This window comes from Plectropomus leopardus, chromosome 12 (assembly GCF_008729295.1).
Source record: "Plectropomus leopardus isolate mb chromosome 12, YSFRI_Pleo_2.0, whole genome shotgun sequence".
NCBI lineage: Eukaryota > Metazoa > Chordata > Actinopteri > Perciformes > Serranidae > Plectropomus > Plectropomus leopardus.
In genome coordinates, this window is record NC_056474.1 from 4,046,401 (window position 1) to 4,063,936 (window position 17,536).

Here is a 17,536-nt window from a genome sequence, read left to right on the forward strand (position 1 = left end):
CTATCAGAAACGGTGAGAAAATCAATGTGAGCACAGTGTTCAACATGTTTTCATCAAGTTTTAATAGTGTCAGCCAGCAAAATTCAGGATAGATCTTACTCAAGTGACATCCATATTCAAAAAAACCTTACAGCATTCTGTTTTCCCTCCAATCAGCGTTAAGCAACACCATGCCCATACACAAAAATAATGCCTTTGATTAATTAACTAGTTGATGCTGCTGATTACATACTGCAATATGCTTTCTGTAGCTGTACAATTTAGTGAAGATACATCCAGATCATGACTTGCGTGCACATTTTATGAGCAGCTTTGCATTTACATGCAGTTACATGTGATGTTAAATTGGGGTTGAGTGTTAAAGCATGCATTCTTAACAGCCTGCCACATATTTTCTACAAAGAAAAAATTCTATTAACATCATATTAAATCGCTCCCTTCTGATAAGTTACCAAGTGCTGAATCTTGACCAACATACTATCAGTACTGGTACATTCAAATACAAACCAGACATTTGCGTGAGCATGCCAATTTGTACGTCTACTGAACAGTGCAAAACATAAATTCATTCCTGAGACTACTCAGTAATTAGTCCCTTCATAACCTTTTGATTTTCACCACTTTAAGTGTCACATTTTATGTTCTCCTTACCATTCATTGGACAATATTCTCTTACGACAGGAAAAATGTGTGATATATCTACAGCAAGATGTATTGTGATTCATCAATATCAGCAACACAAGACACATGGACATACAATATGTGCTCATTTGGTCAAGAGAGAGAAAAAAAATATGGCATTCAGTGGAATTTTTAGCTGCACATAATTTAAACGCTTGGTTCTGAAAACAACCTGACATGAAGACTACAGTGCTAATAGAAATTTAAGAGCTCTTTATACAGATTTATACAACATGACAAGCCTTTTTTTCAGACATGTTAATTCCCTCTGTCAGCAGTCAAAGGCTGTCACGTAGCGGTAAAGATGAGGTCCTTTGCTCAAATGCTTTTGAAATAAAAGTCAAGTGCAAAATAAAAAGGCTTTTTTTTAATTTCTTGAATGTTTCCCGGTGTTTTTTGCCGAGTGCTTGGGTTACACAGAGCGCGTCTCCATCTCGATCTTCTCCTCCGACTGTGATGATTCTGCTTCCTGGTGGCTGATGTTCGGCCGAACCGTCACGAGTGGACCGCCGCCGTAGATGGAGTGGAGGAAGTTCCACGTCTCTTCAGAGATCTGTCCCGAGTCGGCTCCTGCGAGGTCAGAGCAAAAACACACGCTTAAATGTCACTAATATCTGCAAAAATTGTTATTCATCTGTTTATTAATTTTCATGCTTCTTAAAATACCTGCACAAAAAATAAAAAATGACATCTTTCTACAGCATAAAAGCAGAGACATAATAACACAACATCACAATAGAAATAATAAAAGTTAGTACCTTGTTTGAGTGTTAAATGGCCATTCTTGTTTACAGTAATCTTGGAATTATCAATGGGCCCTGGAGGATCTTAAAAAGGGAGGAAGACTATTAGTTGTCATAATTGCATACACAGCAGTAATATGCACGTCTATTCTTCAGAGGTCTTTTCTCAATCCTAATTGTTTCAAAGAGCACTGATGTTAAAGTGTCAAATGTTTCTGTCACGATATGAAAAGCAATCTCTGCTCCCCACTTGCTACAGCGAGAAAACAAATATTAGAGGAGCAGAAGTCAGAGTGAAAAAAAAAAAAGACGTCTGCAGACGCGCCAGATGTAAGCTGTTATAAATAGATGTGACAATACAAAGCAAGGGAAGCAAAGAAAATGAGAACGAGTGCAAGAAAATGAAATATATTTTGACGCTTCATTTTGCTGTAGCGGGAGGGAAACTTGACTCCGGGGACTAAAGCAAACTCTTTGAAGATAAATCAAGAGTAGAAATGGGACTTCACAGCTTCTTTTGAACATGTGCAGCCTTTGGAAACAAAGAATTTGGATGTCCCATATAAAACAGTTCGTTTGCCATGTTCTCCTATACCATGTAAATGTGCAGACCTTTATGTAGGACATTTGTTTAAAAAATTTAAATGAAACAAAAATTTGCAGCAGCTTTTCAGTCACCAGATATGAGGAACAAATGTCATGCGGGAAACCCTTTCGCCTTTTAATCAGACGTTTAAACAGGATTGGGGGTGGAAAGGCAAGACTTCTGTCCAATTACCATTGTCTTTTCCTTTGACAAAGCCCTCCCACTCACGAAACCACTGCATGCTGATGCAGTATATGACCACTGGAGACTCCTCCTCCTGGAACGCCTTGTTCAGCTACAGAGGAGAGGGGGAGAGGAAATGGGGGAGGAGTGAGCAGTAGAGACAAGAGGGAGGAGAGAGGACGCAAAGGGACGGGGAGGAGAAACAGGAGGGGTGAGGGGAATGGAGGGGGGCACAAAAAAAAGTGAGGATGAAAGGATTGAGAGGAGAGGAGATGGAAAACCTAATCAATTCTCTTTGGTAGTTATTCCAATTAGAACACAGTCTTAACACCACACTGCACCAATTTCATCTTTCTTGGAAATGACACCATCCCGCTCTCTGTTTCTCACACACACACACACTCACACACACACACACACACACACACACACACACACACACACACACACCATCTATCTCTTCTTGTGAACAGCCATTGTGTGAGTGAGCAGACTGAGCAGGCAATAACAGCTGCATCTGTCCCAATGCATTAATGATAAGGCTTTCATCGGGCTCACACCTCTCATCTCCTGCAGGGTGAAGAGCACTAACACGTGCGCCCTATCAGCTGGTTCAATAGACTGGAGAATAGGCCTGTACACTCCCATGAGAACTCGGCTGCACTGAGGCTCGCTGACACCCGCTGCATTATCACTCACGTCATTTTTTTTTCCTGTATCAGGCTAAAGCTCCATTTTTTTAGCTGCTCATTGTCTCGCTGGTGGACATATGGTTGCAACCCAGTCCCCAGAATAAATGTTGGCATTGTGTGTTTCTGCAAATCACAGATATGTTACATTTTTTTCATGTGTTGAAACTTTCTTTACAACTCAATTTTCAATTTTATGTTCTCACAGCGCTGTGGTAAATGGATAGGTTTCAGGGACAAAAAACATTTGGTCAGGAATAATTCCGTTTGGTCACTACAAATGTCCCAAATAGTTGTCAAAAATTATGCACTTTTGTAGATACATACACAGCTAGGAATGTCCACACTTTTTGTTAAAGAATACCTGCTTTTGTCGCTACAAAGACAGCTGGAAGTGTCTGTTCGATCTGCTGTTAAAAAATGTGCACTTTTGTCACACACACGGCTAGTAATGTCCCAACCTCTTGCTGAAAAAAATCTGCTTTTGGAAATGGCCCAACCTCTCGATAAAAAGTAAATGTTTTGGCGCTACAAACACAGGTGGAAATGTCCCATCCTCTTGTTAAAAAATGCCCCCATTTATCGCTACAAACATAACTTGAAGTGTCCTAACATCTTGTTCAAAATACCTGCTTTTGATGCTAGAAACATGGCTAGAAATGTCACCATCTGTTGTTAAAAAAAAGTTTTGTCGTTACAAACAACACTGGAAATGTTTTAACCTCTTTTTTTGTCTCTACAAACAAAACTGGAAATGTCCTGACCTTTTGTTAAAATGATCTGCTTTTGTCACTGCAAACACTGCTGGTAATGTCTCAAGCTTTTAATAAACAACTTTATTTTGTTGCTCCAAACATGGCTGGAAATATCCCAAACTCTCATTAATAAATACCTGCTTTTGTCACTACAAACACAGCTGGAAATGTCCTTACCTTTTGTTAAAAATGGAGACTTTTCTTATTACGGTTGGAAATTTCCCTACCTCTCATTAAAATACCCCCTTTAGTCGCTACAAACATGGCTGGAAATGTCTCAATCTCTTGTCAAAATACAAACGTGAACTACATTATACATATGATACACACAACCGTAACCTGTTCATGCTTTGCAGAAACATACAGTATCACCATTTCTGGCGACTGGGCTGATGGTTGAAAGACTTACCCTGACAAACATGTCCAGCTCTGACTTGCGCCGTTTCTCTAGTTTTTCTATCTCAATCTGGCACGTGTGGCAAACATACAGGTGGTTGACAGCTGGTCCTCCTCCGTACCTGCAGGGAGCAATCTGCATTAACTCACACATGAAATTAACTCCACGAAAGGAAAAGATACTGCGACTGTGAGCACACTGATATATGAGAGGTCTGGAAATGTTTAAAGCCTCCAGTTGGCCTTGTCTGCTGTTTGCACCTGCTGTAAAGGTGATCCCACACGTTCTGCGGCAGCATCACAACCAGGTCATCGATGTACGTCGCTTTGTTGGGGGGCACGCCTGGTGAAACACATTGAAGCATTTATCAGATATTCACAGTGTTACATTTTAAAGATGACAGTTGTGTATAGAGACAACAAACATAATGTACATTTGTCTCAGGTCAGTGGAACATTGTAACTATGATTGTGTTGAAAAGCCAAGAAACTGGCAGAAATATGCAGAAAGATGTCAAAGTCAGCGCTAAAATTATGTTACCCAATACTATCTAACATCCCAGTCCTTATTAAAGCAATGGTTTTTCACCCGGGGGTTGGGCCCACTAGGGGTGTTAAGATAAATCCAAGGATTTACAAGGAGATTAAAAAAAAAAAAAAATTGCACCACAGAGATGATTTAGTCTATTTTTTCTTTTTGTTGTGAAACATTTTTTTTCGGACAGTTTCACTTCTTCAAGCCTCTATAAAAAATCTTTCCAGTGAAAAAATCTCGGAAGAAACGATCACAATCAAATCCAAACTAAAGCCACAATCTATGACTGCAAATCAACCACAAAAAATAATGTGAAGCAACCACTCTATGACTGTTCATTTGGAAACCTCTCCTGGGGAAACATGCTGCCAGAGCCCCTAATAAAGGCTCTGCATGCCTAAATATATATTTCTAATGACGCCCTTGGCTATGAACAGGAAAGTGAAAATAAAACAACTCGCCGCATTGCTGCAACACAATCATGGTTTTACTGCACTGATATTATCTCTACTTTTGTACCTGACTAGCCAGTTATTATGTGCTAGTAGCTGCAGAGGAGGAGGAAACAACCTGAACGTGCTTATTTACAGAATGACACACATTTTCTGCCGCAGCCGCTGTACTCTAACAGCTTTATCATAAATTTACATTTTTTCCTGCTTAATTTTAAATTCCTTAATTTCCAGTGTTCTCTAAATAGAGGGCAAAAAGAAAGGGAGCTTGATTGGCATAAAACCCTTTTACAATTCTTCCCTCTTCTCTAAGAAAACGAGAGAAAAGGATCATCTGCACAAAGAGAAGTAAAACCCCCTTTTGAAGTCTGCTGTGTTGTGAAGGGAATACTCTGCAGTCTTTGTCAAAGTCAAAAATCCACAGCAAAGGATGAAAGCCGAAGCTGTGTTACGAGAGGATGGAGCACAAATTTTCCACTAAACGCTTATGCACGACGCAAGAAACAGGATTCATGTTTGCGGATACTTTGACCTCTGAGCGGTTTCAGTATGATGATGACATAGTCAACTTTCAACTCAACTTTCAACTTTATTTTTCCCTGAAGGGTAATTGCTCTTTGCAGCAGGACGTAGACACAAGACGATAAAACACAAAAAGCCCACATAGGGCACATCAGAAAAGAGGGGGGGAATGAAAGTTGTGGACGCAGGGAAAAAAATGTTGTCCCAGGCTGACCTTTCAAACTTAATGCAAGAGTAAGAAGATATTTGCACACACCTCCATGCGAACACAGGAAGTCGTCGTTGGAAATAGGTCCCGGCTCAGCGAAGGTCTTGAACTTGTTAAGCCACTGGCGGGAGATGTAGAACTGCAGCAGGCTGGGCTCCATCATGTTGAATAAACCCGACACCCTCCTACGTTCTTTCAGTGCATCCTCGTTGCTCTTTCTGTGATACAAACAGACACACGAATTAATCACAAAAGTGAGATGAAAGTTATGAATATCAAAGCAGCACAGTGAATCTTAAAGGGGTACCCACTCTAGCAATTTTTGGTTCAAAAAATTTGAGAATGGTACAATGCAACCAATGCTATGTTTTAGTAACTTTTTCAGCGGCAAGTTTTCTTTTAGTTCCCAGAACATTATTCTTAAAGTTGGAGTAAAGTTCACTATAAACATCAAAAAAAAATATTTATTTTTTTTAACATATCATATTACATTACATTTTCATGAAAAATGTTCTGTAATCTCACACCTTAATAACATGTTTTGAATATTGCTTTGAAAATGTTCTTCCTTTGTTCTCATGTAACATTATGGGAATATTTTATAAAAAGAACATTTTATGATCTGTCACCTCTCAACATCACCAAAACATCCTCATAATGTTGCAGCTATAATGTTACGTCTTAGTCAGTATTTAACCTTAAAGGAACATTTCTTGACATGATAAACATCCTTAAAACGTTCTTTGAACATTACATTAAAATGTTTTTCTTCAAAACATTATTGCAACTTGTAGGTAATGTTAACTAATGTTGTGAAAACGTTCCCTGCTAGCTGGGAAAGGGAACACAGGGTTCCTGCTTTTGAGTAGAAAGACTGAAATCTTGAGTGTTTTCTTACTTGTAAAAGAGCACATAAGCCTCAGCATTCTGGACGCAGGATTCAGACACCTCGGTGACACTTTGGTCATCAAATTCATACCACAGATTGTTCACGTCATTCCTGCAGTACGCTATGTAGTGGCCACCTGGGATCAGACGGGGCGATGCGTTAGAGCAGCATTCATAAACCTAACAAGTACACATGAGATTTGTCTACAGGCTAATGAATGCAGGACACTTGTGTGTGCCAACTAAAAGGCAGATGCCCCGGTCTCGATTGTGCCCACTCACTGCTGGCAGTGCCGTGGTGACAGATGACTGACAGCAGGTCATAGTTGGTGGTCTGGGCGGAGCTGTCTTTGGCCAGGAAAGGCTGCAGGTCCAAGCCCTCGAGCGGGAAAGAAACGTGGGTGCTTATCTTGGTGGAGAACATCAATTCGTGCCTGAAGCGCTTTAAGTGGATGCACAGAATCTGCAGCAGAGGACATTTTAGTTTAGAAATCCGGCGTGTGAAGACATTAGAGAAAAAGACATTAAATTAAGAGTTGTGTGTATACCTCTGGCAAACTTTGCATTTTACAAAACTTGACTCCATTTCGTAATCTAAACAGAAACCAGAGAAAGAAGCAATGATTACAGTTCCAGTCTTCTGTTTGCTTTGAAATAAATTAGTAGTCCAGTTTAGTGTTCAGCAGAGTCGGAATCAAGCACTCACTTCTTGCATTTTTCACAGCTGTACATGTTGTCTCCTGGAAAAACAAACAAGCGCACAGTTATTGAGACATCAATCTTAATGTTTGTGCTGGGAGAACAGATTGACGCCCACATGCTCACCCTTTAGTTCATCTCTGGCAAAGAAAGCTGCGAGACAATCTTGTAGCGTAACCACTGGACCCCAGAACCAGCTAAAAATAGAAACGCACACAGAGGTGAATTTGACACAGAAATAGAAAAAGCACGCTAATGCTCCATATGAAGAATGTTAATAACAATAGTGCACATATTATAAACACCTCTTGATGTATTCCATGACAAATGCGATCCAGCCCTGCGGTGCATAAGCTTCGCCACAGGAGCCGGCTTTCACCAGGGAGGTCTGGTGGGTGGCCGAGTGGAGCTTGGCCAGGTCTTCCTTTCCTGGGATGGGCAACGAGATATCCTGGAAGTTCTCCAGGGTCACAGAAACCTGACGGAGACAGAACACACAGACAGTAAAGCCTCATCTTATGTCACATCTCAACAGGATTATTTATTACGTGGTTTGGTCAGAAACTGTCACATTTTAGCAGCAGAGCATTATTCTATTCTTCTATGACATAACAAATATCACATCATGTAACTAACAGTGGATGTAAATCAACATTGTCTAGGAGCCCAGCAGCATCCTCCTAACAATGCTAACTCTGTGTCTGTATGAGAGGGACAGTAAGCAGGACGAGACCATGGGCAAGATGGGTGTGACGTTATGATGCTGTGCTATGTGTGGGACCCACTGTGGAAGATTTAAAAAGCAGCTACCAGAAGTTAGAGGATAACTCGAAAAAAAACAGCAGCCATAAATGTCTGCAAATTAGGAAAACATTAAGGGATCCTCTGAGCAGAAGACGAGATTAACCACCATACAACAGAGATGGTAAATGATTGTCACTGACACGTTATGCCATTGTTATTGATTAGAAAACGCTGCAGACGCATATCTCACAGTTCACGCAGAAGCAGAACGTCATACCCGTCACATCTCTTTTGAGTCTGCGATGCCAGCATGCTGTCTTAAATCACACACTGGAGTGGCATTATCCCACCGTTGTTTGTTTCTGTGTAAATTGGAAAGACAGCTAAAGAGGGGACTTCATAGTGGCCCCCATAGCACAATCTCTGTGTAAAAAGGGCTTACAAATCACATCAGCACCTCGCTCCTCCACAGCTCTTGCCTCTTGTCTAAATGTGATCACATCTGGATTCAAAAACCCAAGATGGTGGCGGCAGAAGGCTTCAAAACCTGGAGTCCACAAACCAGTGGGTGATGAATCAGCAGCTGTCCATTATTTTATACAATCTATGATAGGAACATCAGAGCTGAGCACCAAAGTCAATTTTTTTTCATAGCATTCTATTTTTAGGACCATGAAATGACTTATGACATAATGTCCCATCCTCTAGTGCTCTCCTGCTACTGTCCCTCTCATCCTCTCAACAATCCCATTATCTCTATAATGTCCACACTAACCCGATCACAGGTGAGGCACTGAACGGAGCTGACGATGGTCCCATCGAACACATCTGAGATGACACTGCGGTATTTCTTCTGACGTTTGCTCTTTGGTGGGGAGAACGTGGTCACTGCTGCTTGAAGGCACAGAGAGAAATGTGAGAATAGAGATTTACAGTATGTGAGCACAGACAGACACATGATATAACCACAGGGCTAAAATCTGGACTTTTTAAGCTTTGAATCTGGAAAATGACTGCTTCTGATGATGCAATTGTACCTTTCTTGTGTGCAGGGTTTAAGACGGGCCAGCCTGAGGCAGCTTTGGGCGGGCTGCTGGACATTTTGGGAATGTGTCCCTCCATTGGGACTGGACTCTGTGGTCTTGTGGTGTTGGACATTTGAATGTCTGGGAAGGAATCTGGCAGAGGAGCAAAGTGTAAAAGAGTTTCAATGATGTAAATCTGATGCTGAATATCAGAGGTGTGGACTCGAGTCATATGACTTGGAGTTGAGTCACAAATTTGATGACATAAGACTCAGAAATGACTTGCAGCTCAACTTGGACTTTTGACTTTGCTTGGACTAAAGCCTTTGACTCCAGAAGGCCAAAAGATTGAAAGTATGTTATTTAAAAATTGCCATAAGTCAATGAATTCCACTTATTTCCTGAATAGCCACAAGTCAACACTTTATTCCCCAGATCCACCCTGATTGAACCAACCCGACAGCATCCAGTTAAGATGCAGGTGAGAACCACGAAAAAATTATATTACTGAGCGCAAGTTGGAAAAAATGATACCAAAGATAATTCTGTTAACATACAAAAACCAGTCTCCCCAAACATTTTCATGGATAAAATTTCCAAACTGTTCCATGACTTTACAAGGATCGTTAATAAAGAATTATGTTTCTTGCCCCACTTTCCAAGCATTTTTCACACATATCAGATTAAAACTGATTTCAGTTTACAGAGAGGAAGAGACGAACCCACGGCAAAAATAACTTAATATCGATTCATATTACAGCCACATTATATTGACGGTGGCTAGAGAACATACATTTGCCATTATGTTACACTGCATGGAAGGTTATCCATGTTAGAATATTGTTACAATTTCATTATACACAATAAAATTCCAATTTTTGTCCGGTACATGTAAGGATTTTCACTAATTCCATGACTTTTCCAGGCCTGGAAAACGTGATTGCGAAATTCCGTTACATTTCTACGTTTTTTTAATGACCATGGGAACCCTGAAAAAACTATGCAGTGGTCAACAAAAACAAATTGCAGTATGCAAAAAGCAACTTCTATAATTCTATATTCATATAATGTATTGCTGCTACCTGCATGTGTGCTCTAGTGTATTTTGTATATTGTACATTTGTTTGTTTTTAATGGTGTATTGTTTTATGTGTTTGAATGTACCTTTGGTGGACAACAAAGTCTGTCTATCCATCAGTCTATTAATCTATCAGTCTAACTTGTTGTGGAGTGCCTGTTTGGCTCTTGAAATTTAAAGTTTAGGACTTGGAACTCTAGTTGGGACTTGAGTGTAAAGACTTGCAACTAACTTGCGACTTGCAAAACAATGACTTGGCCCCACCCCTGCTGAATCTCAAAAAGTCAAGTACATTGTGGATAAATTAAAACTTGAATTCACTTCTTCTCCATAATCACCTGATGTTCTGCTTTGAACCTTGATGGCTCCCTGGCTGCTGATAATGGGCGTGGCTTCAGTGGTGGTGTCAACATCTTTGTCTATGTCCACTCCAGTGCTTCCACCCATAACGCCATTAACTCCCGAGCGGTAAAGGTCGTTAATCATGTTCTTCTCTTTCTGCCACTCCCTGTTAGCTTGGATCTCGTCCTGCTCAGGAATCAGCATCTCGGCCTCGTTGGTGTCTTCCATCATCACGTTGCTGCCCTGCACCTCATTATCAGCCCGCTCGCTGCTGCCGCAGGACTCGCATGACTGAAAGTCGTTGTCTGATTGGCTGTGATTGTCCTCCTCGGGGCCGTCGTCCACGGTGATGCCATTGGACTGGTCATAGGGCTCGGGCAGCGTCTCCTTCAGCTCCTCGTGAAGTTGATCCATCAAGCAGCGCAGAAACTCCTGCGAGTCCTGGAGGCCGAGTGAGGATAATCACAAGTTATTTGAGGTAGCAAATTAGTTCTAGCTGAGAAAATTTTTGCACTTTCTTTAAAGTTATTTTAGTCGCTGGTGAAAAAATTATTTATTTCCTCTCCCTGAGAAAAACACTGAAACACAACTCAGCGCTAATTCTTCCTAAACATAATCGAGTTTGACAGACACAGCAAAGCTTTCCCAGAGCTCATTTTTTCCTCCAAATTACAAACAACAACCACTTCACCTCCTTGTTTATCCCAATTCTGCATCGCAAAATCCGAAACCAAACGCTCATGAATGTGTAATCAAATTTAATGAACCACAGACATCCAATCTCCCTCTCCAGCCAAATGAACTCTCCTCTCCCAGGACCTGCAATGTTAACTTCATTCATAGCGATGGTAATTCCAAGGCTGTGCAGCCCAGCGTGGCGTGACAAATGAATATTCCTCAGCTAAGTCCTCTGAACAAACACTGGCAAACCACGAGGAAACAGGCCCTTTTATCAATTCACTACTCAGGCTTATAAATCCCTTATTTACAAACGCTGGACAAAAAAAAAAAGCCTAGTAAAAACCCTTTGCATATCTTTTTTTTTTGTATGACATCTAAATCTTTTCTTTCAAGCACCGTGTGAAGCCAAATCAAGCAATTTATCTTTTTAGCGAGGTTTAAAGTGTGCATTTGTGTGAATGAAAGTCAGACGTTTTAACTTAGCAACTGCAAAGCAGAAGATTCAGATTGTCTGGCTGAGTGATCTGAGCTGGAGCTAATGTAATTTCTGTGAAGCAACGAGCATGGAGGGATATGGAGTGGAAGAGAAAAGGGAGAGACTGTATATAAGATCAACTTTATAGTCTGGGCGTCACAATAATCCCAGCTCAGCACAAATTCATTCCTAAAGGATTCTGTTCAAACCTTAATCCATGCTTTCTATTCATATTTGCTCATATTATTCATGTTATTTGCAAAGCACTGAGGTAAAAGCCAAAAATCCACCCATTCAGGTCACAACAGCTGATTACTTTTCAACATATAAATGAAACAAAATTCATAAACATACTGCTGAATATGTCTCAAACTGTGAAGAGCGCTTCATGTTTTATTTATATTCTGAATCTATGCGCATGCACTTAGGTTGCACGTTTATTTCACCATCTGCAATGACCCACCTGCTGAGAATATCCTCTGAACATGGGGTTTATGGCTTTGATCCCCTGGAACAAGTTGGTCGGGACCACGTAGGAGGGTCTGCGATGTGACAAAACACAGCCTGCTCAACAAGTATTCGCATACACAGTGTCGCAATAAAGTCTTGTGTGATGCAGAGTGTGGAATTAAGATGAGCTGCTTCAGAAACGTGTGTTTAAAGGGACAGTTTACCTCCAAATTGAAAATGCATTTGTTTCCTCTTACCTGTAATGCTATTTATCATAATAGATAGTTTTGATGTGAGTTGTCAAGTGTTGGATATATTGGCTGTAGAGACGTCTGCCTTCTCCCAAATGTAATGGAACTAGATGGAACTCGGCTTGTGGTGCTCAAAGCGCCAAAAAAATACATTTGAAAAACTCAAAAGCAAAGTCTTTCCCCAGAAATCATGACCCAGTTCATGAAGATTATGGTTGCAATGGGTTGTGATTTTCATAGTACAAGAACGGTTTCAGAAGATATTGTGGTTTCAAGGTGTTTCAATGTTTTTTTATGTTTGGTTGATCATTTAAATACTATAATTGAAACTTGCAAACATTTTTATAAAAAAGTATGTTGAAAATAACCAAAATTCAGGTGAAATTCTGTGTCCAGTATGATAATTGGTCATTTTTATACCTTGAAACCGATTAACTGCTGCAACGCCACTAAAGATAATACATAGATGTTGTTTTCTTGTTTTGAGCAAATTTGATCACAATCTGATCTGAGGATTATCTAAGTAACCGGGTCGTGATTTCTTGAAAGAGACATTGCTGTTGAGTCTTTCTTCTTTCTTTTTTTTTGGCGCTTCAAGCACCACAACCCGAGCGGCGTCTCATTCCATTATAATGAAAAGACAGAAATCTCTACGGTCGATATCTCCAACACTGTAACTCAAACTATTTAAAGTATTAAATAGCACCACAAGTAAGAGGTAAAATATATATTTGAGATAATGGATGAACTGTTCCTTTATTGCAAAAGGAAGTCTCTGGAGTCATATTTGGGAAAACAATGAAAGTGAATATTGAATTATGAAATCACATGTAGCTTCTGGGTGAACATCATAAAATGACAAACACCTACCTGTTCTTGTGCCAAAGGTCTGACACGAGTTTCTGGTAGCTTTTGCAGAGTGCGGGCTTCTTATCCGTCCTCACCATGCCACCACATTCAAGAAAGAACTGTGTCAAGGGCGGACTGCAGAGAGAAGAGGGATAAATATGTCATATGTGGGCACCAACAAAAGCTTTTACTGAATATCTGTCCATTTGGGTGATGACCAAAAAGCTTGCAATGCTGTGGCTAATTCTTAAGAGCCTTCAAATTATCTTAAATAAGTCCAAAAGAAGCAGATATAATTCAGAGAAGTAAATAATAATGTGATGTCATTATGATCTGTTATGTCTGCAAATTAGGGGCCAAAAGATTATCAACCCGGCCAATTACTGAGGCTGATATTTTGCATTTTGTAGATTATCTGTATCAGTGTTTTATTTTTATTATTGCCGATAAAATTAATTAAATAGTGCAAAGAAAGTGTTAGCATGGGGGGAACTTTTACTATGTAAAGCTTCAGGGAGCTATTTTTACTTATTCATTTTTTATTTAAATTTTCAGTTGAGTTTACAAAATAAAGTTGCTGGGAACTTGCTGCATATGATGTTTCGTTTTAATTAAACATTTGCTAAAGGCATTTAAACACAATTTTGTGTTTGAACTTGTTATATTCCAAATTCTACATTTTGACAGAAAGATTTTCATATTTATTGTGAATGCATATCGGCTCCAAATATCAGTTATCAGTATCATTAATTACTAAAAATCATTATTTTATCAGTCCAGAAAAACCAATATCGGTGGACTCCTACTGCAAATACCTGAGGATCTGCAGGTATGTTTTTCCTATTACATTCTTAAAGGTCACACAAATCAGAAAATGACAAATTGGAAAGGAAATCCAGAGTTTCAAGTTCAGCATTTCTACATAATGCTGTCTTCTGCCTGTACTTTTGATCCATTTTGTTTCATTAAACCCATTTTTCACTCGTAGAATAATATCACATATTCCCGGAGGTACCGGCTGAAGCAAGAAAACTCCACACACAGCTGAAAGTTGAAGGACATCGGAAATAGCTGGAAAGAAAAACAGCTGAGGGGATTTCATTTGATGGATACGGAGTGGACAGGAATTTGCGAGAAAGAGACAAACTACAGAATGAATAAGGCATGGAGCGTTCCCTTCCCCTGGCATGAGAAAAGTCCTTCGAACTGAATAATGACCCGACGGTAACTCAAAGAAGCAGCGCTCACACAAACAGACATCAAAGGGAAAAGTTTCAGAAAAGGTCCCCTCCTTTCTGCAGCTGCGTGACTCAGTTCCTCCTATTTTTGGAACGTGATTTAGATTGCAAATTTTGACCCACATCTTTTCCCCATTTTGACTTGTATCCAACTCGGCGGTTTAATTTAAAAATTTACCAGCCCCCCCCCTCCCGGGTAGATAGTATTAGAGAGGAGGAGGGGGTTTGCAGTGCTTTGCTGTTCCATGAAAAATAAAATAAAATGTAAGTGGTACAAAGCAAGTAATAACAGCCACAGGCTCTGCAGTGGTGCACTAATTTAAGTGACCACACCGGCACTCCAATCATAAAGAATGAATCAGACGGATTGGTAACTTAATAAACAATAAAACAAAGGCAGCAGACTGGGAAACAGTAAATAAGTACACTTTTATGTGTCTCATAAAAATACATGGTGGGAGAAGAAAAGGAGGAGGAACAGAAGATGTCTTTTGTAACAGAAGGCCCTACAGGGAGCTACAAAAGGGCATTTCTGCCTTCTCAAATGGTGCACTGCAGCAATTTTCACTCAGCCGTCATTCTCCCAAATGAGTGTAGCCATTTCTTTCCACAGTCAACAAGCAGGCAGTGAATAAAACAGCACTGAAAAGAAGTGTGCTGAAAGTGTGAGCGGAAAGTTACATTAAGATAGCAATATGGGCGATGTCAGAGAGGAGACAGGTGGATGTGGGGACAGAAGGCAGGTTAACAGAGGTCTCACCAGTTGGACAGGGCCTGGAGGGCAGCGTTCATGTAGCAGGTGTTGCCGATGTTCTTCAGTCCTGTCAGGCCTGAGGGAGACACAACACACCGGGGAAATTAAAACAAGCCACTCACCAAATGCTAGTAAAACTTCACGGCAGCAAGAAAGCCTCCGCAATGTTAAGGACACCAATGCTGTTTCTAAGATTAATATTTTACAGCAGGAGCAGAAATGATGGCTACCTGGTGTATTTTAAATAAGCTACTGGGGCAGAGATGACTCATCATATACAAGACAAAGTCAAGACTTATCACTCCGACCAGTGATGCACGATAATGATTATTTCAACCGATACCGATAAACCATTCATTTCCAGCTTCTCGTGGCTGTAAAGATACCGGTAACCGATCATTTCTTTTTGTTTGTTTTTCATTACCTGAGGCTGAGATGTGGTTAATACAGGTAAATTTTATTTAAAAAACGTCAGTTCAGACAAAAAGCTGGGAAAATCACATTTTTCTAAAAGAAAGTCAGATTAAAATCAATTTCGTTTTTAAATTATGAGTTTTTTTCCCTCTTTCCTCTTTTTTGTAGTTTATGACACCACTGACTGATATTTGGAACCAATATGCATTTACAATAAAAATGAAAATCTTTCTGTCAATATGTATAATTTGGAAAATACCAAACTCCAACAAAACACTTTGTGTAAATGCCTTAAGCAAATGTTTAATCAAACTTCTGAAGACATATACAGAAAGTTCCCAGCAACGTTTTTTTTTGTCAATTTGCGTTTTCGCATCGGCCTCTGTAGTTAGTAGTCCATCAGCGATGATGAAACTGCTTCATTCAGCATTTCTAGTGGTTTTAATCACTGGGTCTGCATGTGCCGGACGAGACATACATGTCAAACAGCCTCAGAAATACATGATATGTAACATGACACTGCTTTATTTGGTGTTTCTGCCCATTTAGATCACCTGGTCTATTTGTTTTGGAGAGAAAGAGACCTCTGCAGATTATTCAGCTCCTGGTAAAAACCTCCTGAATGTCTGGATAATTACAGACGAGCACAAATTAACTTATCAGAGCCTTCCGTCTCAGCATCAGAGAAACACTGATTTGAAACATGAAACTGCCTCATTCAGTGTTTTTACTGGTTTAAATGACCTGGTCCGTTTGTTCTGGAGAAGAAGGAACCTCTGTGGATAATTTAGCTCCTGATAAAAAAAAACCCTAAACAATTAACACTGAATGAACTGTAACTGGGAGAAGTTTGAGCTGATGGCAACCTGAACTGTTATTTTTTACCTGTACTTGTTTACATTCTGGCAAATTGGCACAATTAAAAGTATGGCAAATTAGCTGTTTGTGTATCTGCACAGCCATGGGTACAGCTGAATTACGTTGAGACTGAAAAAAGATGATGTTAAAAGGTGAATTCTGGAGTTATAAACAGAGTTATTAGCTTTAGTTATAAGAGCCTTTTTGTGTAATTACAAAGCAGATTCATTTTGTTTATTCGCAGCAGACATCTAAGATGTCCTTGGAAAGTATAAGCCACACTGAATAAAAAAATATGTTTATTACTTCTGTGTTATGACTAGAGGCGATTGGTTTAATGTAGCTTAATTGCCTCATGGTTCGTAAAACCTCGGATCTGATGTGACGAGCCGAGTCTGCAGAGGGCATTAGTCTTTACAAAGCTTTGCTTACTCCACCTCTCCCGATCATATGATCTGCATTTGTGACAAAAATAACCGAGGCAGTGACTGGTGCCAATGCCTGAGCTTAACCACATGAGGTTTAACATAACATATGCCATTTGGCGGTGCCTCGTGTGTGTCTTGAAGCACTGAGTGAAAACATTATTTGCATTGGTGGCTCCGGTGGGACCGAAGCTCTCAGTACTGAAATGTTAATGTTAGTGCGAGACTCGACGCACTGAGCTGCACGGGAGCGGCCTGCAGTCCTTCTCAGGGACAGTGTGTGGCTTTCGGTTGTACAGCGTGTCTGGCATCGGTGGTACTCGTCAATCAGCAGCTGCGTGCAACAAATGTGTAAATCGTTGGTTAGTTTGTTAGTCTTTTAATGATGATGGGTCTTTGTGGTGCGTTTAAGAACAGCTTTTAACAAAAGACTTGAGGCAAAGTGAGGCGTTTGTCAGCCCCAGTACTTTGAAGTCTTCTTGGAGTGGCAGGGTCTTTAAAAAAACGCTCGTCTTGATGCAACCATTGACTGCTTTTACTAATTCAAATCATACTCTGTGGCTTTGAACTAAACCAACTGCTGATTACTGAGCTCCTGTGTTTGAAGTTTAACCT

General features: G+C 40.1%; 1 protein-coding gene across 2 annotated transcripts in view; it reads right to left on the minus strand.

The window, feature by feature from the left end:
- Nucleotides 1–38: 38 nt before the first annotated feature.
- The window catches only part of usp33 (ubiquitin specific peptidase 33), a 31,708-nt gene continuing 14,210 nt past the window's right edge, over nucleotides 39–17,536 (minus strand). Inside the window, exons 7-24 of one of the 2 annotated variants that reach the window (XM_042497783.1) lie at nucleotides 15,231–15,300; nucleotides 13,254–13,367; nucleotides 12,146–12,224; nucleotides 10,523–10,967; nucleotides 9,119–9,259; nucleotides 8,857–8,972; nucleotides 7,643–7,815; nucleotides 7,464–7,534; nucleotides 7,345–7,378; nucleotides 7,187–7,232; nucleotides 6,921–7,101; nucleotides 6,649–6,775; nucleotides 5,799–5,968; nucleotides 4,295–4,376; nucleotides 4,047–4,155; nucleotides 2,203–2,305; nucleotides 1,440–1,508; nucleotides 39–1,251 (exon numbers count right to left, since the gene is read on the minus strand). In XM_042497783.1, coding sequence (XP_042353717.1) covers nucleotides 1,094–1,251; nucleotides 1,440–1,508; nucleotides 2,203–2,305; nucleotides 4,047–4,155; nucleotides 4,295–4,376; nucleotides 5,799–5,968; nucleotides 6,649–6,775; nucleotides 6,921–7,101; nucleotides 7,187–7,232; nucleotides 7,345–7,378; nucleotides 7,464–7,534; nucleotides 7,643–7,815; nucleotides 8,857–8,972; nucleotides 9,119–9,259; nucleotides 10,523–10,967; nucleotides 12,146–12,224; nucleotides 13,254–13,367; nucleotides 15,231–15,300 — 2,288 coding nt within the window. In that variant the 3' untranslated portion in view covers nucleotides 39–1,093. Of the gene's footprint in view, nucleotides 1,252–1,439; nucleotides 1,509–2,202; nucleotides 2,306–4,046; nucleotides 4,156–4,294; nucleotides 4,377–5,798; nucleotides 5,969–6,648; nucleotides 6,776–6,920; nucleotides 7,102–7,186; nucleotides 7,233–7,344; nucleotides 7,379–7,463; nucleotides 7,535–7,642; nucleotides 7,816–8,856; nucleotides 8,976–9,118; nucleotides 9,260–10,522; nucleotides 10,968–12,145; nucleotides 12,225–13,253; nucleotides 13,368–15,230; nucleotides 15,301–17,536 lie in introns of both variants that reach the window. The other variant, XM_042497782.1, reaches the window with a different exon arrangement.